The following is a 24,322-nucleotide window of genomic DNA, read 5'->3' on the forward strand; positions in this document are numbered from 1 at the left end:
GGAAGAGGAAGTGACGCAGGCGGGTCAGCGGGGGTCGCGCGGGCATGTGGCCGGCCCGGCAGCGCCCCGGGGGCTCGCCCTGAGCGGGCCGGGCGCGCTATGGCGGCGGGCGGCCGCGGGCAGCGGGAGCTGCTGGCCCTCATCCACCAGCACCTGCTGCGCGCCGGCTACGCCCGGGCGGCCCGCGAGCTGCAGGCGCAGCTGGGCCAGGTAACGGCGGCGGCGGGGCCTGGCGGCGGGGCCTGGGCAGGGCAGGGCAGGCCGCGGCGGCGGCGGCCTTACGTACACGTGCCCTATATGTGCCGTTATATATGTGCTTCTGGGGCCGTATGTGCGCGGCAGCGAGGGGAGGAGGCGGCGGCCCGCGGCGGGGTAGGCCTCCGGGAGAGGAGGGCTCGCTGGGGGAGCGCCTGCACGCGGGGAGGAGGTGTCCCCTCTGCCCTCCCCGCTCGCCGCGTTCCCCGGCGGCTGCCGACTGAGCTGCGCTCTCTCTGCTTCCACAGAAACTGCTTCCTTCCCTGTCGACCTCTCTGGAGGAGATCTTTACCCACTGGCAAAAGTAAGTCTGAGGAGGAGATTGCTGAGGAACGCATTCCAGACCGCGTTAGCAACCAAGCCGTGTTACGCTTGTGGCCTCTATTTGTTGGAACTTCCTTTTGTCAGGGTGTTTCCCACAGTAAGCATGCTCCGGGAACTTTCCTGCTAGGCCCTGCTTTCAGATAGATTTCTTTGAGATGTTAAAAATTAAGTTAAAATTTCTTCAGCTTGGGGATGAGTTGTTGCTCTGTTTTTGAGAAACTGATGCTGTTCTTGCCTGTTGGGGGTGATACTGGAGTATTACAGGGGTTAGAACCATGCTCTACTGGCAAAAAGTCTCTTTTTCGGTTTCATTTCACTTTCTTTTTTAAAGCCATGTGCTTTTCAGGGATGTGGACGCTGGCCAGTGTGGGCTGAACACGTGAACTGCCTATGAGCAGAGGCTGCTGAATCAGAACTGTCAAAGCTGTTACAGGGAAGTTACATCTTGGCATAGGTCACATAATTTATGATTTAAAGGAAGGCACTTTAGGTTTCAGCCTGCCTTTGCACGTGCTTACGTGTTTAGTCCCGATGGCTTCACACTTAGTTATTCAGCTGAATACCCCCCACCATGAATGTCTGCAGCCTGAGGCTTTCACATCTGCAGCATGGGATGATATTTGCACCCGTTCTCTGTGCTGCTTGCTTTATTTTGATGCAGAAGTGCATTGCTGCAGAGATGGGCATGGTTGAAGCCACAGAGCCAGGTTAACGGGGGATCAGTGTAGCTGTTTTTCTGTGCCTGTGGAGTCTGGCCAGCGCTGCAGAGCACCTGAGTGAAGATACTCTTCAGTCTGGCTGTGCTAGCAGCCTTGGAGGGTGGGTGTTTGCTCCAGAAGTACTTTTTGCTAAAATGCCTTGGGCTGCGGGCACCCTGCTCTTGCGTCTCCACGGTTTTCTTAACTGAGCAGGAGAGATGCTGTGGGACCAGCTGGAGATATAAGAGTGTGGAATTGGGTTTGCGGTTCTTCCCCATAACAATGTGTTGCTGTCTTGGGTATTGATGCTGACTGTTCTGTGTGCCAGATATCCTGGGCTCTGCTGCTCACCCTTCCAGACACTTTTACTTTTAAACCGTGGAGGGCAACAGGAACTCGCATCACGTTTAACTCCTCTTTCTCTGGTGTCGCCCTTATGTTGTAGTTCTTCCTGACAGGTCTGCCTCTTATTCCTTGTCTCCCCTTGTTGTTATGTCTGGGCTGGAGTCAAAATGGGGGACGTATTGACCAGTTGTTTGGTTTATCCAGGAGGTGCCCTGCTTAGCTGAAGAGGTCTCGTGCGAGTGAGCTGTGATTCTCACGTCTTGTTTCACTTCACAGGCTTTTGGCCTCAAAATGCCTTTCCCCAGATTCTGTGCTGCAGCTCTTCTCTGTCTGCCTGAGGTCATCCTTGATGCTCTCCTTAAACTCTTTCAGAGTGAATTTAACAGTTGAGATTTGCGGTTATTTAAGAATGGCCTCCTTCTCCTATGTAAGAATGGGCTATGTTTAGTCCTGGAGTTCACTGGAAAGACAGGTAGAGCTGCCTGATGCTTGGGTGAGGTGGCGAAGCTGGACTGGCTCAGCCCCAGAAGCAGTGGGAGCAGTTAGACAGAGTAATGCTGCAGTTAATTGCTCTGGGCTGCTGTAGGGCCAGTGCTTGAGGGCAGGCGATGCTGTACTCTCGTGCAGTGCATCCCTGAGCCCTGGTCAAATGCAGTGTGAATTCCCACAATAGTCTCTATATCATCAGCTGCCACCGAATTAGGAAGGCGTTGGAATATAGTAGCTGCTTGCATGGCTTGCCCTATGTTTTGTTGAAATTATTATTGGAATAGTTGCAGGCCTGCCTGCAAAAGAGTTGCTGATACAGCTATGCCAGTGAAACCCTCCTCCTCTGCACCCTGACTTTTATCTCCTTTTGGCTGAAGTGTCCAAATACAAATGGCTTGTGAAGCCTTTACTTTCAGTTGCCGTGGCCTCACAGAGTACCAGAACCTGTCTGGGGTTCTCTGCTCTAACCCTGGGGTAGCATCGGTTAATTGCTCTTTCTGGCTATAGCTGTCTCGTGGAGACTGAATTTGTTCTACAGGTTGCCTTTGCTGTGGTGAGCGTCAGCCTGGCTAAATATGTTTTTGCTTCTCTGCTAATGTGAGAAAGATGCTTTCTTTCCTTGTCCTAGGTAAAATTTGTATCCAGTAACTCCTCCAAGTGTTGAAAGGATATATTGCTCTTAGGAGTTGCCTGAGGAGGACAGAGCTGTATCTTGCAGGTTACCTATGGAGCTCTCCCCTCCCCTCAGGAGTCGAGGAGGAGGAATGACAGTGCTTGTCCTGAGGCTTGTGTCAGACCTGAGAGTGGCTGAATTAATGAGTGTTCAGATTTGTTCTTTTTTCAGGAGCTGTTCCCCTTTTTGACGCCTCCTCTCTACTCTTATCAAATCTGTTTCCTCAGAACTCCCTCCAATTCCAGGAGAAGGAAGGTGAGTGATGTGGAGGCAGTCATCCCAGAAAAGATCAGAGTTCCTGATCCTGTGAGCAGCTCTGAGAGCTCAGAGAAAGAAGAGGATGAGAAAGAGAAGACAAAAGCTGTCAAGGGTAGGAGCCTTTTATCTTCCCATGTTTTTACTGAGTAGGACTGTGTAAGAGCAGCCCAGTTTTACTGGCCAGAGAAAATGCTTGTAAAGTGATGGCTATTTCCTGATGCTTCTAGGAAAATCACAGAATCGTTTAGGTTGGGAGGGACCTCTGGAGATCATCTAGTCCAACCTCCCTGCTCAAGCAGGGTCACCTAGAGCATATTGACCAGGATCACATCCAGGCGGGTTTTGAATATCTCCAGGGAAGGAGACTCCACTACCTCTCTGGGCAACCTGTTCCAATGCTCTGTCACCCTCACAGGGAAGAAGTTTTTTTCTCAGGTTCAGATGGAACTTCCTGTGGTTCAGTTTCTGCCCGTTGCCTCTTGTCCTGTTGCTGGGCACCACGGAGAAGAGGCTGGCCTCATCCTCTTGACATCCTCCCTTCAGATACTTGGACACGTTTATGAAAATGGGACAACTAATTGAGCACCTCTGTCTCTGTAGAGTTTCTGAGGAGCAGAGATGCCTGCTAAAGCTAGCAAAAGCCTGTGGAATTGGATCCTGGTGTTAGGAGCTAGGTTTAGTTTGCTCCTGTGGAAAGTAAGTCAAAGATATAGGGAGAAAGCATATCTCTTTGTCTTCACTCCTGCTCTCTTGCTCTTCCTCTCCTATAGATTTTTCCTTTCTTCCTCTCACAGAGTCTGCTTGATTGGTGTGCACGAGCATAGCTCCTTGGAGAAGTGTCCCCTTCTGATATGAATGTAGCTGCCCCAGTCACTGCCCTGTAGCTGTACGTGTTTGTGTCCCCATTGACCCGTATCGGAGTCTGGCACTGGCAGAAGCCCACCCCGAGAGTAGTGTAAGTTAATGTCTCTGGGGAGGCTGAGACCAGGGACGCACGCTACTCAAGTTTGAGTAGACCTGTATCCTGTTGGGTATGGATCAGCTCTGAAGCAAGTGCTGTCACCACTGTTGCTATCACCCCTTCCAGCCCTGAAAGTTACGTCACTGCCTGGATTCAGCACTTACCAGGTTTCCAGCTAACTTGCATAGGTACAGTCCTCCCCCTTAGGGTCTGTCCTGTTCCCAGCATCCATCACTGGTAGGTTAGGACAGCAGGTTTGGCAGTGTCTCACACTAGCGTGGTGACTGCACCTGAAGCTACCACTCTCAAAAGTCCAGCCGAGCGTCCATTGTTCTTCACCTCAAGCTAAGCTTGCTGAATTGAAGCTCAGCAAGGAGCCATTTTCCCTGAATTTGTTGAATGTGTGAAATGGCGTCTTTGTGATGTGGTAGAATTGATAGTTATGGCTCATCGGGGCGGGGGGAGAAGAGATGAGCGTCCTAGCTTGGATAAAGCCTTGGGAGCCTAACGGTGCCCAGTGGGGAGCATCATCTGATCAGTTGTGGCATCTGTTAGGTCAGCAAAGGAAGTTTTCCCTCACAGGTGAGGGAAGGAAGACTTTCTAGTTGATCTGGAAAACCAATTCCCTCTGAGGTGGGAATGGATTCCCTAGCTAATGTGTGAGGCATTAGCTTAAATAATGTGACTTAAAAACCTGTGAATCTGAAATGTTTTGGCTGAGTCTCATCTGCGGCAGACCAGCCCTTGGAAACATGTAACTCTTGGCAGGTTTTTTTGTCTCAGTTGTGGGGAGAAGGGGAGCAAAGTGCCTGCCTGTTGCAAGGGCAGTGGCTCTAGTGTTGGGGCAGGTGCAAAGATAGGGCCTTGTCCTGTCTGCTGGGGCCTTCCCACGGACCAGAGACCATCCTGACGGGAGGCATCTCTTGCATTACTGCTCTGTGGCTCTCTCCTGTGCTGCAGCCAGCATTCCCCTGGTCACAAACTCAGCAGCGAACATAGAAAGCAGTGAGGATGATGACTCTTCATCAGAAGAAGAGACGTCAGCTGGAAAAGATGTAATTACGGTAAGAGCATGCTTGTCTTGGCCTTGGGGCTGATGTTGTTCTGAGAGCAGGGCTGTCCCAGCCTCTTTGGCATATGTAGTATTTGTGGGCTGGGGTGGAATTGATATTTAAATGAGGCTGGCATGAGCCTTCTCATAGATATCTGTCCCCCAAACACTTCCATAAAGAGTTGTATAGTTTGCCCAGCTGCCAGAGTGCTGTTTAAGGTATGTCACGTCCAGTGTAGTCCTTTATTCATCCATGGTCTTCTAACTTCTTTTGCCTTCTGTAGGTGAAGCCAGCTGCGGTGAGTGGCAAAGCTGCCAACTCCCTGCATTCTCCTAGTAAACCCACTGCTCCGACAGACAAGGCAGCGGTGGCCTCTGCTGCACACAGAGCTGTGGTCTCAAATAAGCAGAAGCCCAATACACCAGCTGTGTCTGCACCTCTGGCCAAGGCTGGGCAAAAGCTGGCCTGTCCTGAGAAGCTGGGACATGCAGTAGCAGCCCTGGGCACAGCGGGTCAGAGCAAAGCACCAGTAACGACCAATGCAGCGGAGAGCTCCGACAGCAGCAGCTCATCAGAGAGTGAAGAAGAAAAGGAAACACCAGCAGTGAATTCAGTAGCCCCCAAAGTGGGTAAGGAGCCTGCAGGGTTGGGTGAAAGCATGTGTGCTCTGGTTTTGCTGTGCATCAGGTCTGAGCTATGCCAGTGGTATGCTTCTTTCAGCTCCCTTACTGGAAAGCTCAGAACATGACATGCTCCCAGGAAGACTGCAAGAATATTGCAAAGCAGGCAGCTCTGGAGCTCCATGAGATGACTCCAGCATGCTTGCTCTCATTTGGGGTACTAAATGCTGTGGTGAAGGAGTTTGTGTGCATCTCCAGCAGCACTAGAGATGATAGTGTATTTGGAGAAGAGGCAGTGCTAATACTATAGATGCTTTCAGGTTTCTGGAAAGGCACTTCAGCATTCTGTGTTTTGATCCCAATTGCAAAGTGAATGTTTGTTTTTGGTTTTTGAAGTCTTTAAGAAAATCCCCTTTGCCGCTTTGGAGATGCGGGAAGGAATAGAACCTAGAAGCTCTGTCCTTGTCTCTCTTTGAGATAAGATGCAGCCAGGCTAGGTGCTCCTGCAGGAAGCTGTGTCTGCCTGGGCAGCTGCCCTTAAGGTCTGAGACTAGCCAGGAGGGTTTTCTCATCTCTGCCCACACTGAGGAGTGGTGCTTGCAGGCAAAGGTGTGTGTGGTTTTTTTTTTGTTTTTTGTTTTTTCTGGGAAAGCTGTTCCCAGCAGGCCATCAGTGCTTTCGGTGAGACTAGGCCCTCTTCCCTGCAAATCCCCTTAGCCTCTCTCGGCTGCTCTCTTCCCCCCGCCCCGACTTCAAAAGCTGCATTAGCATCTCACTTTGGGAACTTGGAACTGGCAGCAGCTGTGACATCTTCTTGCTTATGTTTCAGAGCTGAAGCAGGCGGCTGGGGCGGCTGAGAGTAGCAGTGAGGAATCAAGTGATGAGACATCCTCTGAGGAGGAGCTCACAACTCCAGCAGTCCAGGTAACCTCTTCAGCCCAGGGTCCTCCTTTCTAGGAAATCACTTCCCTGGTCTTGAAGGGGAGGTGGGGAAAATGCAGTGAAAGCCCAGCACTGCTGCAGTCTGTCAACACTCTCTTCCTTGGGTGTATGGGATCCCCAAACCCAAGACCGTGGAGACACACTGTGTGACTGAGAGCCCCACCAACCCCTGCCACTCCATCCCAGTTCTTCCTAGTGTCTGAAGCAGAGGGAGAGTCTTTGATCTGTAAGAGGTGATTGGCATGTAATTCCACAGTTCCTGCAAATGCAGGAGGCATGCAGGCCGGTCAGACAGTCCACCGGAGGAAGCAACTTGCTTCAGATGTTCCACAGCTCGTGGGTCTGAACAAGCCTACCTGTTACCCTAGCCAAATTGGTAAAGTGGCTCTACACAGTTGCAACCCTCAACCAGTTTCTTCCCTCCTAAACATATAGGGGGGAATCCCCCGATCCCTTTCTTTCTCTTGTTCCCAGGCAAAACCAGCTGTGAAAGCAGTGCAGGTTAATGCAGCACCTGTGAAAAGCGTGCCCGCCGCTGCAGCGTCCACCAAGAAGAACGCAGTGAGGCAAACAGCAGCGGCACCAAACCAGACCAAGCTTGGAACAACAACGGTTCTTGGGGCTGCAAAGCCTGATGACAGTTCAGAGAGCAGCGACTCATCAGACAATGAAAATGAGGAACCTGCATCAGTAACCCAAGTGTGTCTTTCTGAGACTCAGTCTCCCCTTGCATTCCTCTCTAAGGCTAGGAATTGCAGGGAAGGAAAAATCTCTAATTAGATGCAGCATATAGCAAAGTCATGTTTGCAGGGGGAGCATTCCGAGGCCCCAGAATGTCTTTGCCTTTCTTTTGGGGGGGGAGGGGGGCAGTGCAGAATTGGAAGTTAAAATTTGGTCAGTGCTGTTGAATATAATAAAAACAGAGCAATTCCGTTCTCACTTAAGAGGCAAGTTATCATGGTTGAATTTGCCTCTCAGCTATAAATTGTGATCTATAGTGTCTAATTTGGCAAACTGTAGTGCAACTTAATTTCCCTGCTGTGGAGAGCGCAGAGTGCTGTACCTGACCTCACTGGAGGTGACTGGTAATATCTGAAGGCTGGGAAGGAATGTCTGATCTTGCTTTCTCATCTTGGAAGGCTATCCCCAGATAGCCGGATGAAAGAATGCCATATCTTTCCTGCCAGTCGCTGATGTTCCTTCAGCGTTTGCCGTTTGGAGAGGATGCTGAAATCTCTTCCCTTGATTCCAGTCTGAGTATGTGAATTGTACTACTGTGGGATTCACCTTGTTTCATGCTGTTTTTTGTCTTGTCCAGACAAAGCCACCTACAAAATCCTCCCAGGCCATCACATCCCCAGTGAAACCCACACCGGCAGCATCGCTCTCCAGCAAAGCAGCTCCAGCAAAAGCACTTCCATCAGCCCAAGGAAAGCCAGCACCAAAACCAGCAGTGCCAAAGCAGGGCAAAACTGGGCTGGGAAGGACTGCCGTTCCCGCAAAGCCTGCTGAAAGTATGAAGCTGGTGGAGAGCACTGATTCCTCAGACAGTGAAGAGGAGGATCTCCCTGTGCCTGTCAGTCAGAAGGTTGGTGATGCCGCATTCAGCTCAGTCTTGAAAGATGAGGTATGCACAGAACAATAGTTCAGCCATTGCATGCTACTGCTGATCTCTTTGAAATGCCAGTAGCATGTAGTACTTTGCATCTTCTCTCCCCTGGGAGGGGCCTTTCCTCCTGCCTGGAAACAAGCATAGCTAACTCTTCTCACCCAGATGTGGCTTTGTTTACCTGTTATTTTCACCTCTTTGTCTCATCGCACAGAGACAGAACTTCTTGGGGGCTAGTTGAGGGTTACCGAATATCTGACCTTATCCTGGGGCTTGTCTGGCTCTTCCCTGATGCAAAAACTGTTGTAAGATGCGACAGGAAAGCTGAGGTGAGAGGTGATGCCCCAGCAGCAGTCTGGTCTCTGCGCAGGGAATAGAGGAAGAGGGTGGGGGGCCCTAATCTATGTGACACAGACTGGTTTCACTCCACTCAAGTCCCGCTCCTCTGAGGCGTCACCAGCAGCTTAGCCCTCCTATGAGGGAGTGTTTAGGCCCCTCCTGAGAGAAGAGCCATGAACCCAGACTAGGCTCGGGCTTATGTGGCTGGAGTTGCTGGAAGACAAATCCCCTCCTGAGAGCATCCTCCTACCTGTTGTGAGTGGGACTTGCTGTGCTTCTGGTTGGTGAAACAGGGCCTTGATAATCCCAGGTCTGTTGTATGGAGACCTGCCGCGTTGACTCTGAGCTGCAGGGCCTTTCGGAAAGCGGCCTGATAGCGGTGTTTCTGAGACGGCAGCTATTATTTGCTAGGGAGGCAGGGAACCTGGGGGCAGAGCCTCACGTGTTTTTGCAAGGAGGCTCTTTGTCAACACGTCCTTTTGGTATTGACAGGCAGGAGCCAGAGAGACTCTGCATTTTGTCTTTATAGCCTTGGCCTGCTGACGTGGGTGGAGGGGGACGCGTCTCCAACAGTTGGCTCTGTGCTGCTCTCTTCCTGCATGATTATATGTGAAGATTCAGCTCTGGGTGGCAGAAGCAGCTATTCTGATAGCTCTGTCATGGGTGCTTGCTGTAAAACTGAGGCTTGTCTGTTTTAGCAGGGTTGGAGGGGAAGGACCTGCTGAGGTGGGGTGTGTGTTTTTTTTTTGTTTGTTTTTTAATACCCAGTATTGGTCTGAAGCTGGCAGCAGCAGGTAGCTCTCTTGCCGATGGTTATTTTAGCACTTCATCATCTTCCCTCTTCAGACTAGTGATTACCCTTCGCCTACCACAGTCAGGGAAAAACTTGTGATCAAGGGAGCTCTATTTTTGCCAAAATGGCTGTTTCTCCCTGTGGTAGTAGCCTGCAGGCAGACACCATGAGTGAAGCCTGAAGTTAAACCATTAGGCTTATCTGTGTCCACAGTCCTGTCCTCCTAGTCAAACTCTTCTTAGCTCATCCTCACCATCTGCTACTCAGGCATATGCTAACCACTGACTTGCTGTATCCTGCAACTTCCTCTGGCTTCTGTGCAAGATCCAAACAGATACAGAGCGTTGGAAGCTGCTTCATCTTTCCTTGTGGGGGTGGATTAGCACAATTAAAATGAACATCATGCCTAAATTGAACTGCTTAATTGGTGTGTTTACCCCTGAAGACTCAAGAATATTTAGTCAAAGAAGTTGACAAGGTGCTTGCATGTTTTTTTGGAGAACGGTGGTGGGGGAAGAGTCTGGACTGTCCTTAAAGATGCTTTGAGCTGGTTCTCTTTTGCAACTGTTAATTCTGCTTTGCTTCCCCTTTCCTGGACCTTGTGGGCTGAAAGTGGCACTGGAGCCCTCCAGGTACAGGATCTGGTTTCTGCTCATTGGTGTTGGGCATATACACGTGTGTGTTGGGAACCTGTGTGTGTCTTGAGCATCGCAGGAAAACTCGTGCAGGCTGCACTGGTAGGAGCTTTGTCTGCAAGTTTTTATCGCAGCCTGCAGGCCCAGCGAGGGGAGGCCAAATCTGCCTCCTATCTCTATCCTCGTCCCTGAATCCTGTCCCCACTCCATGCAGGTGGCAATCCTTCCCTTCCCCGTGTCGTGACACAGCTGAGCTATTAGTCCCAGTTCTGATACAGTGCTTCCACAGTGCACAGGCAGCAATGGAGTGTAATTGTTATAATTTGCTCAGCGCACGTGGCTTGGCGTTGCTTCCCCCCCTCTCTTGTCATGCAGAATTGCATGATGCAAATGGACCCGGCAGAGTGGCAGATGGGTTATGTGGCAGCTGAGTCATCATTCTCGTACTGATCCGCAGGCAGCTCCTGCTTTGGGGGCTGGGGGAGGGAGGAGGAAAAACGATTTCCTCTTGGGTTGCTTTCCTCCTCCCCTCAGTTACCCCTAGGTACCTGTGACTCTAAGATGTCAGAAAGCCCCTGCTTGTCTTGCCCCTCTCTCTGGGTGTAATTCAGCCAGTCTGGGGCCATGCCATGGGAGATGGCAGCTGTCGGCCCTCTGGCAGGAACCAAGATAAGGTAAATAGAGGGACCTCGGCCTCCACCTGGGAAGGCGTGAGGAGTCTTCAGGCTGTATAGAGCTTGTGGTGGTTTGTCTGTGGGTGCCATTGCGTTCTTTCTGTGTCAGGATGCCTCTGTACAGTTCTTCCACAGCTCTCTGCCAGTCTTTTGTTAAGCGTAGAAAATGAACGAGCCCTCACGCTGTGTATGTGAGCAGAGGCAGAAACCAAACCCCTTGCTGTGAAGGTCTTAGGAGTGAGTGAGTAGGGTGTGATTTTTTTTTTTTTTTTTTTTTTTGGTAGACACTTCCCTTGGGTACCCGAGCTCAGGAAGGAGAGGCAGAGGAGCTGGTAGGTTCAAGCAGACCAAGTAAATTCTTGTCTGCTTCAAGTGGTTCTCTCTTCACCATTGCAAATCTGGCCTCTCTCCTGGAGATAGTGACTCAGTGGTATCGAAACAAAACAGGCAAGTGAGGTTTGCAATCCCCCCTTCCCAAGTGCTTGTGGAGGTTTCTGTTTCTCTAAGCAGAAATGTGCTTGACTTGTTCGGAGAGCTGTTCTGTAATGGGATAAACATGCAGATGCTGTTGTCTGTTTAGTGTTTGGCTTGGAAATGATAAACACTGCCCCAGTGGCAGCCCCCAGCGGGGCTGTGCCAGGAAGCGCAATAAGATCTGTCTTCCTTGGAGGCTGCTAGGCTGGTGCTCTCGGCTGCTGGCCAGGAGCTGCCCCCAGATGGGCCAACAGTGTTGAGGTACCCCTCTGCTGCAGGCTGAGAGAAGGGATCTGAGGTGGGAGGAGAGTCCCTGGGTTAGCAGCATTGCAGGGCTGGGAAAGGGAGATTGCAATGACTGTGCAGCAGGGCAAGAGTCCTTTTTTGCTTCTTACAGGAGACCCTGGGCTGTGAAACTGAGCACCAAAGTGGGCTGTTGTCATGTGTGGGTTGGATGGGTCTTGCCTGCCCTGGCAAATGTGGTGCTGGTCTCTGGCAGAACAGCCCGGAGATGAGCGATGAGCAGAGTAGACTGAGTGGGTGCAGAGCACTGCTAGCTTGAACAATATCTGCGGGTGGTGAAGTTAGCAGAGCTCCCAGCGAGCTCTCCCTCTCCCTGTGCCGCCACTAGCCTACAGAAGCGTGCGGGAGGGATGTTTGCAGCCCTCTGTCCAAGCTGGGAGAGGGGCCAGGAAGAGGAGATCTTACCTGGTAGTTGTATGTCTAGCACTGCGATGAATGTGGCTTCACTGTGCTGACACACCAGCCTCAGGGAGCAGTGGCTCATGGCCTGCCTTTGGGTCCTGGATATCAATGTTGGCAGGTGCTGTAAAAGGGCACAGCCCAAGTGAATTGTAGGGTTTTTTGTTGTTTGAGGATTTTTAAACTCTTTTAGACCTTTTGACAGGTTAATTTCCAAGGTGTTCAGTCATAGCCTGGGTCTGTTTCTGCCTGCCTTTCATGTTCCCAAACTCCTGTGGCAGCCTGTCTCTATGCTGAGCTCTCCAGCAGCTCTACAGAGTAACTGCTTTGACACCTTTTTTGAATCTTGCAAATGTTTTGGCATAAGGCTTTCCGGTTTCTGCTGATTCCCCAAGCTAGAGAGAGGTTATGCTCAAATGAGAGGCTTCTTTGGAACGGGGGCTTGGGGACTGGGGTGCTGCTCTTCCCTTCAGACTCCTACCCAGCCTGTCTCAGCCTCATTAAAGAATTGCATGGCAGGCTGAGGTACTGCTGGGTGAGGTGAAAATGAGGTATTGAGCCCTGTGACTTTATTTGAGGAGTGGGTTTGTTAGCTCTCTGATATCATGGGACTTCCCTCAGTACCTTTGGGCTTTGACTTGCTGCATCTTAGCTGAGATGCAGTACGTAACCCAGGACAGTCACTTGAGAGCCCTGACTCTGTGGCCATTTAGCAACCTGCTGCTCTGGGTTAAACTGTTCCTGTTCCTGGCTACCTGTTGTTCCCAGCCCTGGAGTGGGGTCTGAGCCGGCGGGTATCCCCAGCTCAGTCCATTGCGGACTGCAACCTGTGGGCGAGGGCTTGATCTGGGAGCTGGAGAGGCTGAGGTGCGGAGGGACTGTGCTCCTGGCTGCCCTGGGGTAGCAGCTGTCCTGGCTGTCCTGCCTGCCTCTCTGCTAGATGGCTCCTCCTGAAGTCTTGTTGCAATGAGATTTATGAGCAGTTAGCCCTGCACACTCATGAGATAAAATGCACTTGGTCTTCCTGTCAAATGTGCATTGCTAAATGCAGCGGAATGCATTTTCAGCAGCTCAGACCAGGCAGTAACTGAAGCCACTTCCAGTCTTGACACGCTAAGGATGGAGTGAGTGTTAGCAACAGCTGTATTAGGTCAAAACAAAACCTAGCTTGAACTGAAACTGCACTTAAACCCCTAAACAAAACCTATAGTAACGCTACATGTCTGGGTCTGTATTTCTTTTTTTATTAAGAGATTAACAGAACAGCCTGGACATGTTCCCAACCTGAGCCAGGCTGCTCAAGCTGGGGGGCCTGAAAAGGCAGTGGGAGGCACCTTGAAAAACCAGACCTCAGAGAGCGGGAGCAGCAACTCATCTGACAGTGAAGAAGAGACCCCTGTGGCACAGAAACAGCCTCCACCAGCTGGTAAGGTTCCTTCTGGTAGCGGTCAGGACCCTTTGCTCTCTTTCACCTGGGTTTCCTTCTCTGCCTTGCCTGCAGAGCTGTCCTGGCTCTTAGGATAGTTCCTGCTCTGGACGGCCAAGGAGAGCAGCTCTTGCTTATGGTGACTCTCTCATGCTTCTCCTGCTGCAGTGAAAACCAATGCTGTGCCCAAGCTGACAAGCGGGAAGAAGGCGCCAGCGCCAGTGCCAGCACCAGCCCCTCCACCTGCAGAGAGCAGTGATGATTCCAGTGAGGAGTCAGATTCAGAGGAGGAAATAATCCCTCCTTCGCAGGTAAGGAGCTGCTGACCTGCTGAGCATGGGCACTGTTTGCCCCACACACTCATGAGATAACTCATCTCAGGACCTGCAAGATGATAGTTGGGTAGGTGATGAATGATAGAGAGAGGACCCCTCCTGTTGGCTGGATCAAGGCTTCTTTGCAGCGTTCCTGGGTCTCAGTGACCCCAGTGCTGGGTGTGTGTCTCGGCCTCAGCAAGCTTGCTGTGTGTGAGCAGGGGAGGGTGCGACTGTTTTGACAGGAACATGACTAGATACACAAGCCCAGGCCTCTAGGACTCTGTCCCCTTTGCCCTAGTCCTGGAAATTAAACAGGCCAGAAGAGCAGCCAAATCCTTATGGACAGTCCTTCTGTGAGCCAGGTAGCTCCAAGGCAACCTTCACCCTGCCTTTTCCAAACCCCCTTGGTGTGAGGTACAGCTGGAGGACTCTGGACTCCCACTCCCCTACCCCCAAGAGGCTGGTAGGATCTGCCCTAAAGAGTAACACAGTGGCCGTGCTGCCTTTCAGCCAGAAAAGGAGTCAGACTCCTGCCTTAAAGAATGGAGGTGACCCCATATCATTGTGAGAAGCACTACATTGCATTGACCCCTGCATAGTGGGGGTGATCTGAGTATTGCGGAGTTGATCCCAGCTCTCTCACCTGATTCTTTTCATGTTGCCGCACTTCTGCTGTGGTTTGAGCCCAGGAAAGGAACCACGTGAGGAAGCCTTGACTAGGGAGCATGGCTGCTGTTCCTACTTGGTGGTGGTTTCCCTACTGCAGAAGGGACAGGTTCTCTGAGCCCAGGGCTTAGCAGCCAAGTGACTTCTCTTGCCATGCATCTGCGTCCCCTTTCTGGTCAACACCCTTGTTGGGAGAGGAGGATTACGTGCATTCAAGGAAGCCCTTCCCCGTGTTTGCCTGATGCTGTGGTTGCTGAAAAGGCTGCCTTCTCCCCAGCTGTGGGCAGGCAGCCAGCCTGAGCAGTCCTTGATTAAAGCTTGTTTGTAACACCAAGATCGTATAAAATAACGCATTTGCTGTAACTTGAGCTGTGCACAAGACGGCTGAAAGCGCACGTTGGATTGGCGGCTCTCTGCATCGTGGAGTGTTGCCTTCCCTTCCGAAGGCCAGATGTTGTGTGTGAGAAATGTCAGCCCACAAAGGCCCAGCTTGTCAGAGATCTGGGGAGGGAGGGCTGCTCACGTAGCCTTGTTTGTAACACAAACCAGGAGGCTGAGCACTCCTCCATCGCTCTTGCTCTCTCCTCTGTTGCCATTTATGCCTTGGACTTGATGTCAGTGTCTGATTTCCCCTATCCCTGGCTCTTCTGGTTTTAACCCCTCTTTATTCAGTTTGATGGTATGCTTCGAGAGTCAAGAAACACAGCTGCTTCTTGTTAACTTGCTCTCTGATCCACGACTGACTTGTGGATCTGAGGACAAAATTTGCCTTACGGTTGGTGTCCTTGCTTTGTGTAGCCAATTAACCCTCATTGTGAGATATCCGAGTGTAGGAGTCATCCTGGAGTCTGAATCCCCATCCTGCAAAATAGCATTTACTTCTTCCGTCTTGCTGTCCTCCTGGTGCTGCAGCGGATAGGTATCTTGCAGGCTGCGAGCGTGTTGCGTTTCAGCTGCTTGCCTTCGGCATGGATGCCGTGTGGGCAGTGAGCTAATGCAGTACGCACACCCAGGTGTGCGGGCCCTCATGTGTGTGCTCCTTAGTCTGCTGGAGGCCCTGTTTGGAGGTGCACAGTAGAGAAAGCTGGCAGATAAAGGCAGAAAATAAATCGGCCTCAGGGCTGCCCTGAAAAATTAGGGGAGGAGTCAGGAGCTGGTGGATTTGGGGTGTGCTTCTCTTTCTTTTACCTTTCAAGCTATGCTCTGTCATGACTTTCTTTCATATCTGCTTTAGAGTCTGTCCCAGCAGAACATCAAACCAACCAAGGTTGTAAGTACAGTGGCTGCCAAGGCTAATGCCACACTGCCTTCGGGGAAGGGGATAAAAGCACCTGCTGTCCCTCCAGCCTGCAGAGTATCAGAGAGCTCGAGTAGTGATTCCTCTGAGAGCGATGTGCTTGTGAGAGAGGTAATGGTGGAGGAGACAACTGTGGAGCCTGCCTGGGGAGAGTGGGCAGATGGGGTGGGTGTGTGGGAGTCAAAGGCCCGCAGGCTGCTAGTGAAGTATCCCCCTCTGAGGGAGCATGCGTGGGGGCCTGGGGAGGGGGTGGAAGAGGGGGAGCAGCGCTATTTTAAGCAGTGTTAACATATGATAAGGTGAAGTAGATGAGGGGAAGATAGCCCTGTCACCTTTGCTTTTCCTGCCTCCCAGCTGGCTGGCTTTTTTTCCCTCTTCCTTTTGCAATAGCGGTGGGCTGTACAGTCAGGGGTTGCCTGCCAGGCCACAGCTCCCACTTTGTCTGTGGGTCATGGAGAGTTGGGGGTCTCATCTTCCTGCATGGAAGGTGCTGGGCTAACCTGGACGTGAAGTGGAGCAGTTATGGCTGAAGGAGGGCCCAGGTGGTCCAAGCCCACCTATTTGCAGCCACTTTCTATAGTCCATGAGGATGAGCAGTTACTCCTCCTTTCAGATATATTTCTTCTTCTCCTTAGGTTCTTCCTCCTCCATGCCTGAAGCAGACAGCTCCCATGGGGAAAGCCCCTCCAACTGACACTACTGCTCTGCAGGCTGCCTCAGTTCTGAGAAATCCCACTGCTGTGCCGAGGAAGCCAGGCCTGCAGCCTGCTCCGGACACCAGGCTAAGCCAGGCTGTGCCACCCACACAAGCAGAGGAGACATCAGACAGTAGCAGTTCCTCTGACAGTGACGAGGAGGAGACGCCCAAGCAGCTCCCCAAACCTGGTCAGTTCTGCTGAGGAGATGTTGTCTGTGTCATGCCAAGAGGTGTGCTTGTGCACAGCCTTAGCTTGGCTGGCAGCACCGAGACCAGAGTAAGGGGTGACACTTGTTTTACCCCATCGGAGGTGTCACCTTCGCATAGTGACTGGAGAAGAGTTTCTCCTCTCCAGCTCTGCAGGGTGCTTTCTTTGGAGGCAGAAGCCCCCTTGGCAGTGGTGCCTATGGGCTGGGTGGATGAATTCAGCCCCAAGAGGCAGTTATGGATCTGATGGGATGAACTTTGCTCCTTCAGCAGGCATTCTGCAGAAACCAGGAGGGACTGAGCCAGCCCACAGCTCCTCCTCGGAGTCCAGCGAGGAAGAGGAGGCAGCATCACAGGTACTATCCCTGAGCAGGTTTGGATCCTCTTGGGTCTTGAGTCTGGCCCCAAAGCAGGACAGAGAGAGGGTCGTGTTCCCAGCCAGAGCAAGCGGAGTGCTCAGTGGGCTTGTCAGCACAGAAGAGGGGGCTTCCCAGTGCAGTGCTGTAGAGTAGGGCCTTGTGGTGGGGGAGAGAAAAGCTTTTGAATGTGGTCTCTTAGGAACGCTTCCATAGGCAGCCAGGCCTTGGGTGCAGGGCTTGTACCTTCCCCTATTGAACGAAAGGATGGGAGGAGATGGTGCCTTGCAAGAGTTAAACCAGGAGAACTGGTTCGCAGTGCCAATAGCAGCAGGGTTTTTTCCTCCACTTTTATTTGCAACTTAACCTGTGTCCAAGCCATTAAACTCCCTTTGTAAGTAATGTGCAGGGCGTGCAGCACATCTGCAGTGCATTAACTGTGCGTGGGTGCGTGCTAATGGCCAGGAGCCTCCCCCAAGCCCGCTTAACTGGGCGAGAACAAAGGAGTGACCCTGTTGCCATCAGCTCTTTCTGTTGTAAGCTCAGCCAGCGTCTGTCAGTGCCGACCCCTTCTCCTGGTAGCCCTGCCTTGCCCTGCCTTCTCTGCAGGGCTGGCAGCTGGCTGAAGAGTGCACAGGTCAGCCCATGGGTGACCAAAGGTGGGCCCTTTGCTTAGAGTATGGGGGCAATAGCAGGGACAGAACTGTATTTGGAGTGTAAGAGACTGCCTTGCTGTGACTCTTAGTGTCTGTGCTCTCTTCAGTCCCTCCTCACAGGCTCCCTGGGCCTCTCCAAGGTCCCAGCAGCACCTCAGATACCAAAGACGGTTCCCTCCTTGCCTGTAGGCAAGGCAGGGCAAGGGAAAGTAGCAACGACTGCCGCTAACCCACTCGCCAAGGCCTCTGTAACAGCAGCCCCAGGCGACAGCTCCAGCAGCGACAGCAGTGACTCTGACACAGATGTTGAGCAGATGCCTGCAGGCCACAAAGCAGGTGGGTCCTTTGGCAAGGCCAGAAATCTTGCTTGGCCCAGAGGAGCAAAGCCCTGCTGGCAAGGGAGCAGGAGTGTGATACTGGGATGGCCCGGTGTGTCTCTGCTGCAGAGCTCAGCCATGGAGCGTTGCTGCCGTCTGCTGGCTCCCCCTAGCCGTGACGTGGCCTCCTCCTTGCACACCTTTCGCTAGCTGCCTTGTGAGGGTGTACCTGCAGCTCTTATGCTGTGCCCTTACCTCTTGCAAGTCTTGCTGTAACTGCATTAATTACTGTAATGGATGGGAGCAGACAGGGCTCTCCTTGCAACCTGTACTCGTGGCATTGGTTTGCTGCAGTAGCGATGGCTCCTAGTGAATCTTTAAACAGTGGCTTAAGAACCTGCTTTGCTGTACAGTGCTGGTGTCAAGTCTCCCTCTCAGCCCCTCCCTCTCTGGAGGGCTGAGAAAGGGAAGTGAATGGGAAGGCCTGTGTGAAGTGAGATGTCCTGCCATTTCTCTGCCTCCCCAGCTGCTGGTGAATTGTAAAATTCAGAGGTGGAAGATGTTTCTGCTCTGGTGTGACCTTGGTACCTCCAGATGAGCTCTGTCTGGGCTCTGAGCTCTGGCCCACTCTTGAGGTTTAAATGAAATGTGTGGCCTTTTTGGCACATCATTAAGTTGTGGAACAAGCCGCTGAGTAGGTGCGAAGTATAAATAGCTTCGGGAAGACCCAGGTGCTGGCAGATAAGCCGTTGTTGCCTGTTAAACAAGGTCCTGTGGATACCACCTCTGCCTTGAGAAGTCCCTGACTTTCTGGGGAAAGACTGCTCTGTGCTCACTCCTGTTTTGCTTCAGTTCCCCCTAGCTTTGTCCCTGTTTTCCTTGGATGCAGCCAAAGCTATTCTGCTTGTTGTTACCCCCTTCCCTCCCCAGATGCTTAGTCTCGGGGCCAACGTAGCTTTCTCTGCTGTAGGTGGGATGGCCAGCAGATTTTACTTTGGGGAAGGAACTACATACTCCCTTTAAAAATGCTCTGGTAACTGTGTGGTCTGTAAATCTTGGGGGGGGGGGAGGGGGGGTGTTTGTGTCTTTTTTGTTGTTGAGGTTTTTTTGTTTGTTTGTTTTTAATTCCCTGCATTTGTCATCTTTCTCATCACTGTTTCTGCAGAAGACAAACCCCCTCCAGGGCAGGAAGCCACGGGACCTTCTGGCAAAGAGAAGGCAGCAGGGAAGACAGCACTGAGTCATGCCAGCCTCAAAGCTTCCCCAGTCAAGAAAGCCCTAGCGGTGAAGCAGAATGATGTTGGAGCAAAAGGGACGCAAGCAACCCCGTTGTCATACACGCTGCTCTCCATCCCAGAGTCAGAGGAGACGAGCTCAGGGAGTGAAAGTGAGGTTACCACTGCTGCCAAAATCCCTGCAGTGCAAACACTGGGTGGGTTGGAAGAGAAGAAGAAAAAAAAGAAGGAGAAAAAAGAAAAGAAGGAAAAGAAGAAATCCTCCTCCACAGCAGACAAGGCTGTGAAAACACCCAAGAGCAAGGACAAAGAGAATAAGAAGCAGAAAGCCTCCCAGAAGCGGAAACTGCCAGGAGAGGATGGGGCTGTTGGGCAGCCCAAAGAGAAGAAGCGGAAAGGGCAAACTAGTGAAGAAGTACCCAAAAAGAAAAAGAAGAAAGCGACTGGTGACCTGGAGAAGCTGCCAGGGAGCAAGGAGAAGAAAAAATCCAATAAAAGTAAGCATGTGAGCACTGAGAGCTGCATTTGCAATAGGTTCTTGCTGCTGCTGCGTGTTCAGCCTCTGGTGCAGGGCTGTGTAAGGGAGCACCTGCTTTCCAGTTCACTTCCTGCTTGGGTGCTGCCACCCTCTTGGCCCACTCAAAGCCAGTGGCAGATTTTCAAACCCCCACTTTAGTGGTTTTTTTTTTTTCTGCAGTCTCATCACCAAACTGTGGTGCAGGCAGCAAGCTGGGCTTCTCTGCCCCTCTCTGTCCTTTGCCCAGCACAATGGGAATTGCATAATGCTCATACTTGTCCTGCTAATCCTTGCAGCTTGCAGAGCAAGCTGATGTCCCTGTGTATCTTCAGTGGCATGACCTGTCCCTCCAGGGCTTTCTCCTTTCCTGGCCTTTACCATGGCTGGAAGCAGCTCTGGCTCTGGGCAGGCAGTGGTTTGAGCGTGTCTGTGCGAAAGCTCCTGAAGCCTGTGTGCCCTCCACACGTGGCCTGCCCTCCGTCCGTGCTGTGCTTGGGGCAAGTTCTCACCAGTTGCAAGCCACGAAGCCTCGCGGCTGTTTTCTGCGTGCTCAGAGGAGACCCTGGAGCTCTGCGTGGTGCCCTGCTTTCTGTCTGCTGTGCTAAACCTGTTGCCTGTACCGCTTGGCAAATGCAACGCGCACTAGTGGCGACCAAGGTGCAATGTGGCTGGGGAAGGCAGGCAGAAGACTGCCGTTTCCTCCCTTGAGCATGATGAGCTGAGGGCACGATAGATCAAGGCCAACATTCATATGCACAGGCTTTTGTGTTAGTCAGAGCTGCCTGAACATGGCCCCTCGCTGGCAGCATCTTTAAAAAAGAACAGCCTTGAAATCCATGCTGTCATCTGCCACGTAAGCCACTGCTGTTCCCTGTAGGGCAACAGAGCCCCTTCCCTGGCCCTGCCTAATTGCAGTGCCTCCTGTTGCAACATGGTGAGCCGCTCGTTTGAGGGATTTGACTCAGGGTTATTACTGCTGCTTTCAAACCCCAGGAGAAAGGGGAGGATAGTACCAGCCTCCTGCTCACTGCTCCTAATTAAGAGTGCTTCCTGCCCCTGCACGCCTCTGTGTAATGCTCTGTTTGCTGCCCTAATGCAAAGGAAATTTTTTTTTTTTCCTTTGCAGTGCAGACTGCGTTTGCAAATTAGAGCTGGTTCTGTGCTGGCTCTTGCAGGCTTTTGCTACCCAAAATAAAAGAGAAGATGGAATGGGTGGGACAGAGCTGCTGGGGTTTCTGTTCTGCAGAGATGCAGCCCTTCATTTTGGAGGAGACTCAGACTTGTCCGTCAGTCCTTGTGTGGGCTGTTGCACGGAGGTGAGCTGGAGGCTCTTGGAGCGGTTGCACTGAGCTGAGTCGTGTGTCCATCCTGTGTCGGTAGCTCCCCTTGCTCTGATTTCTCGCATGTGCCCAGCTATTCTAGCACTGAAGCGATTCTTTAAAGTGGCTGGACAGCAGGAGGTGGGAAGAAGGGGATCCTGTGTGATTCTGCCCACACTGTGCATGCATGGTGAGATCAAACCACTCTGGCTCAAGGGTATTGGAGAAACAGCCTTGGGGACAACTGCCGTGTGGCAGGACTCTATCATCTACAGTTACTGTTCTGGAAAGCTTGCTCACGTTGAGATGTGGTCAAGGAGCTGCTGGGGATGCCCCCTTTCTAACCAAGACTTTCCTCCAGCGTCGGGTGAAGGCAGCAGCTTCTCAAGTGCTGGCTTTAGCAGAGTCGCTCTCTTAGTTAACTTCTTTCTCTCTCCTAGAAAAAAAGAATGGAAAGGAAAAGAAGAAGAAGAGCAAAAAAGCATCTTCAGAAGGGGAGCCGATAGCAGATGGCTCTGCTGAAGTTCACAAGAAGAAGAAGAAGGTATGTGCAGGACCATGGAACAGGCTACTGCGGGGGAGAGCCATTTTGAGCAGTGATTATGGGGCTCGTCTCTGCATTATGGCTGTCTGGTCTCTTAGAGACCTGGGGCTGGAGAGAGAGGAACGGAACGGAGCTGTGTCCTCGCCTTGTGGGGAGTACAGAGGAGGCTGCAGTAGGTTGTGGCCTGGGCTTGAGACACTCCCTGACCATGGGTTGTTTCGGACTGGGGAGGCTCGAAGAAGGGCTTCTTCCTCTCCCCAGGAGAGATCCCTTCAGAGCCCTTGCAGCCTTTCGCTGGAAGGGTCAAACTCAGCGGCTGGATTTGCTGGCAGAGAACCTGCCCAAGGAGTGAGGGCTCTTCCCCTGCTACCTCCTCCTAGTCATCTAGTGTTTCGAGCAGAAACTGGAGCTCCTGGGGACTTAGCAGGCTATTGCATCCCATCACCAGGGCTATGAAAGGGGATGGAAGGAGAAAATAGGATATGTTCCTCGTTAGGGACTTTGTCCCGATGGAGATGGCAGCAAAGAAGCCTCTGATGGCTTGTGGCTCTGCTGGGTTCTACGTATTTGTGGTGTAGATGATACTGATTTATTTTTCTCCTCTTTCTTTTTAGAAGAAGAAAACAGCCGAGTCAGCACAATTGTTGTGAGAAGGTACATGGTGTGTGAAAACTGTCAGTTGGTACCTCTCTGAACAGCAGTAACCTTGGCCAAATTCAGTACTCCTAGGCCAGTCCCAGGAACAGTCTGCCCTCTAAACAACCACTGTGTGAATCAACTTGGCCTTATGTGAGAGGGACAGGGAGTGGAGCAGTGTAAGGAAAGTCGAACAGCAGTGTGCTGGCTTCTGTGGGTGTGGTTGTTCTCAACTATCTCTTTAGCTGCTGCAAACTGGATATCCAGCCTAGATGTTGATGTCCTCTGCCATCAGCAGAGATAAGTGACCTCTGACAGTGTCTGTCAGTCCCTGCTGACCACAGGGAGCTTGGAAAAGTAATGTGGATTAGATGGTGATTTTGTAGCCACCTGGAAGTGGACCAGATGAATCTACTCCCACTGTGCTGTAGGCCATTCCTCTTCTCCTTCTTGCTAACTCTTAACTCCTTTCCTCAAAGGTACCGTATCCCTGTGATTAAGGATTTATGAGTGAAGATCAAGCAGAAGAGAGGAAAAAGAAGCCCATCAGGAGAATTCCAACTTTTTTTTTAATAGTAATTTATAACTCCTTCTTTTAACTGTGACTTTTAGAGCAGAGTGGTGTAACTTTCTGCCTCCTCCTGTCCTGCTGGGGCCTGGAGAAGTGTTTTATCGCCCCTCCTGATGGCTCACCTGTTGCACTATAACTGAACTAAAGGAGGCAGTTTGACCAGAGAAGAGCCAGCTTGCATAAACTGCTTTCCTCCTAGTTGACACCCAGCCATCTCTTTCTCTTCACAGAGCTATATTTTTAAGAGGAAACTTTTACTCTTTCTTTTTTTTTTCTTCTTCCTGTGATTTGTGGTGTCGGTCTTTTTGCTACCTATGGAAGAGAGCTGTTGGGTTTACTTTTTATTCTGACACTGACGACAACGATTATCCCATCCCTGGAGTTGTGCTGTGCAGCTGTGCCCAGCAGCTGTTCTCAGCCAAGGCTGTGTAATTTTCTGTGGGGGTTTTTTATGGAATATAAAATAAAAGAGAAACGGTGAGATTTTGCTTGAGCTGCCCTGAAGGGAAGGGATGAGAAGCTCTCAGGCCTAGGTTTGGCCCTTGAACCGCTCTTGGCTGTAGCAGAGGCAGGGCTGGTGCTGGGGGTGAGCGCAGGGGGCTGGTTGGGGTGGGAAGGGCTTGTCCGTCTCTAGAGGATGTTGCCCAGAGGAGCAGAGCCCAGCTTCAGCTGGGTTCGTAGGACCAACTTGAACCCCCAGGGGAAAAGTTGCTTCATGCCTGCTCCCTGAGGAGGAGCAGACACTGGCGTTCCTGGGCTTTGAATGCATGTTCCTGTCACAGCAGTTTCAGGGGTTTGTTTTGTTTTTGTGGTTTTTTAATTACTAAAATGCTGCACTGCTGTGGGGCAGGTGCTGAGAGCAGCCCGGTTTGGGCTAGGTTTAAATGTGTTGCCTTTCTACAGTGCCTGCTCTCTGTTCCCAGCCTCCTGCCTCTGTTTACCTGCAGTTTGTGCTGGGCTTGTGCCAAGCTTCATCTCTTCATTCCCTGCCCTAGAGGTTAGGATGTGAGGGAAAAGGGGAGGAGATATCCTCCTGCTCCTCCTTCCAGCACTGTGCAGCTCTGCGTCTGCCCTCAGCTTGCCCAGAACTTGAGGTCCCGGTGGCTGTTGCAGAGCTGGAGAGGAGGGTGGGATGGAGGAGGATGGTCTGGGGCAGGGACTGCAAGCTGTCCCCCCACCATCTCAGAGCAGGGATTAATTAAAATCCTCCATCCTCCTCCTGGGAGGCCTCAGGCATTGCCAGGCCTGAAGCTCCTGGAGAGGGGGGCTAGGGTGCAGCTCTTTGCCTGCAGCCCCAGTGCTCAGGGTGAGTGGGCCCTGGCATGTTTAGGATTAGAGCAGGGAGCCCAAAGCCGGCCCTGGTGTTTCCTCAGGTGCCCGAGCCCCAACATGAGAGCTTCTGCTGGTGTTGGTCCCAGGGCTTCATAGCAAGCCAAAGTCATGGGTGTGTTCTCCCCCCTGCTTGAAGACAAGGACCCCTCCCCCTGTGCCTGCCACTACGGCCAGGTGGTCCTTCAGCTCCACCAGCCTCCGCGGTGAGAGGGGGGGAGAGGAGGGTGGAGTTGCTTTTTCCTCCCTAAGGTGGGAACGCTTGGCTCCCTCAGCCCCTGCCTGCGCGGTGGGAGCAGCAGTGGCTTGCCTGTGACGTTCTTCCTCTCACCATGTCCCCATGGCTGCTCCGGCAGCAGCATGCACCCTCCCACAACATGTGCTCCTTC

At 51.9% G+C, this 24,322-nt stretch overlaps 1 protein-coding gene across 14 annotated transcripts; it reads left to right on the top strand.

The window, feature by feature from the left end:
- Window positions 1-6: 6 nt before the first annotated feature.
- On the top strand, window positions 7-23,085 carry TCOF1 (treacle ribosome biogenesis factor 1). 14 transcript variants are annotated; one of them, XM_068960181.1, is made up of 18 exons: window positions 7-210; window positions 504-559; window positions 3,012-3,154; window positions 4,964-5,067; window positions 5,339-5,684; window positions 6,505-6,599; window positions 7,092-7,316; window positions 7,936-8,244; window positions 13,095-13,269; window positions 13,438-13,580; window positions 15,487-15,660; window positions 16,185-16,434; window positions 16,724-16,809; window positions 17,573-17,801; window positions 18,948-19,514; window positions 21,294-21,397; window positions 22,012-22,058; window positions 22,513-23,085. In XM_068960181.1, the coding sequence occupies exons 1-17, from the start codon at window positions 100-102 to the stop codon at window positions 22,045-22,047; spliced, it is 3,153 nt and encodes a 1,050-aa protein (XP_068816282.1). In that variant the 5' UTR covers window positions 7-99; the 3' UTR covers window positions 22,048-22,058; window positions 22,513-23,085. The 14 variants fall into 14 exon arrangements, with proteins under 14 accessions (XP_068816282.1, XP_068816281.1, XP_068816285.1 ...); XM_068960180.1 differs by having other exon boundaries at window positions 22,012-22,051; XM_068960184.1 differs by having other exon boundaries at window positions 22,015-22,058.
- Window positions 23,086-24,322: the final 1,237 nt, after the last annotated feature.

Source organism: Struthio camelus, chromosome 13 (genome assembly GCF_040807025.1).
Source record: "Struthio camelus isolate bStrCam1 chromosome 13, bStrCam1.hap1, whole genome shotgun sequence".
NCBI lineage: Eukaryota > Metazoa > Chordata > Aves > Struthioniformes > Struthionidae > Struthio > Struthio camelus.

Excerpts from the sequence above, each read along its gene's own strand:
- TCOF1 (XM_068960181.1), top strand. The coding sequence starts at position 100 with ATGGCGGCGGGCGGCCGCGGGCAGCGGGAGCTGCTGGCCCTCATCCAC. Across the intron at positions 6,600-7,091 it reads TCACAACTCCAGCAGTCCAG|GCAAAACCAGCTGTGAAAGC; the intron begins GTAACCTCTTCA and ends TCTTGTTCCCAG. Across the intron at positions 19,515-21,293 it reads GAAGAAAAAATCCAATAAAA|AAAAAAAGAATGGAAAGGAA; the intron begins GTAAGCATGTGA and ends TCTCTCTCCTAG.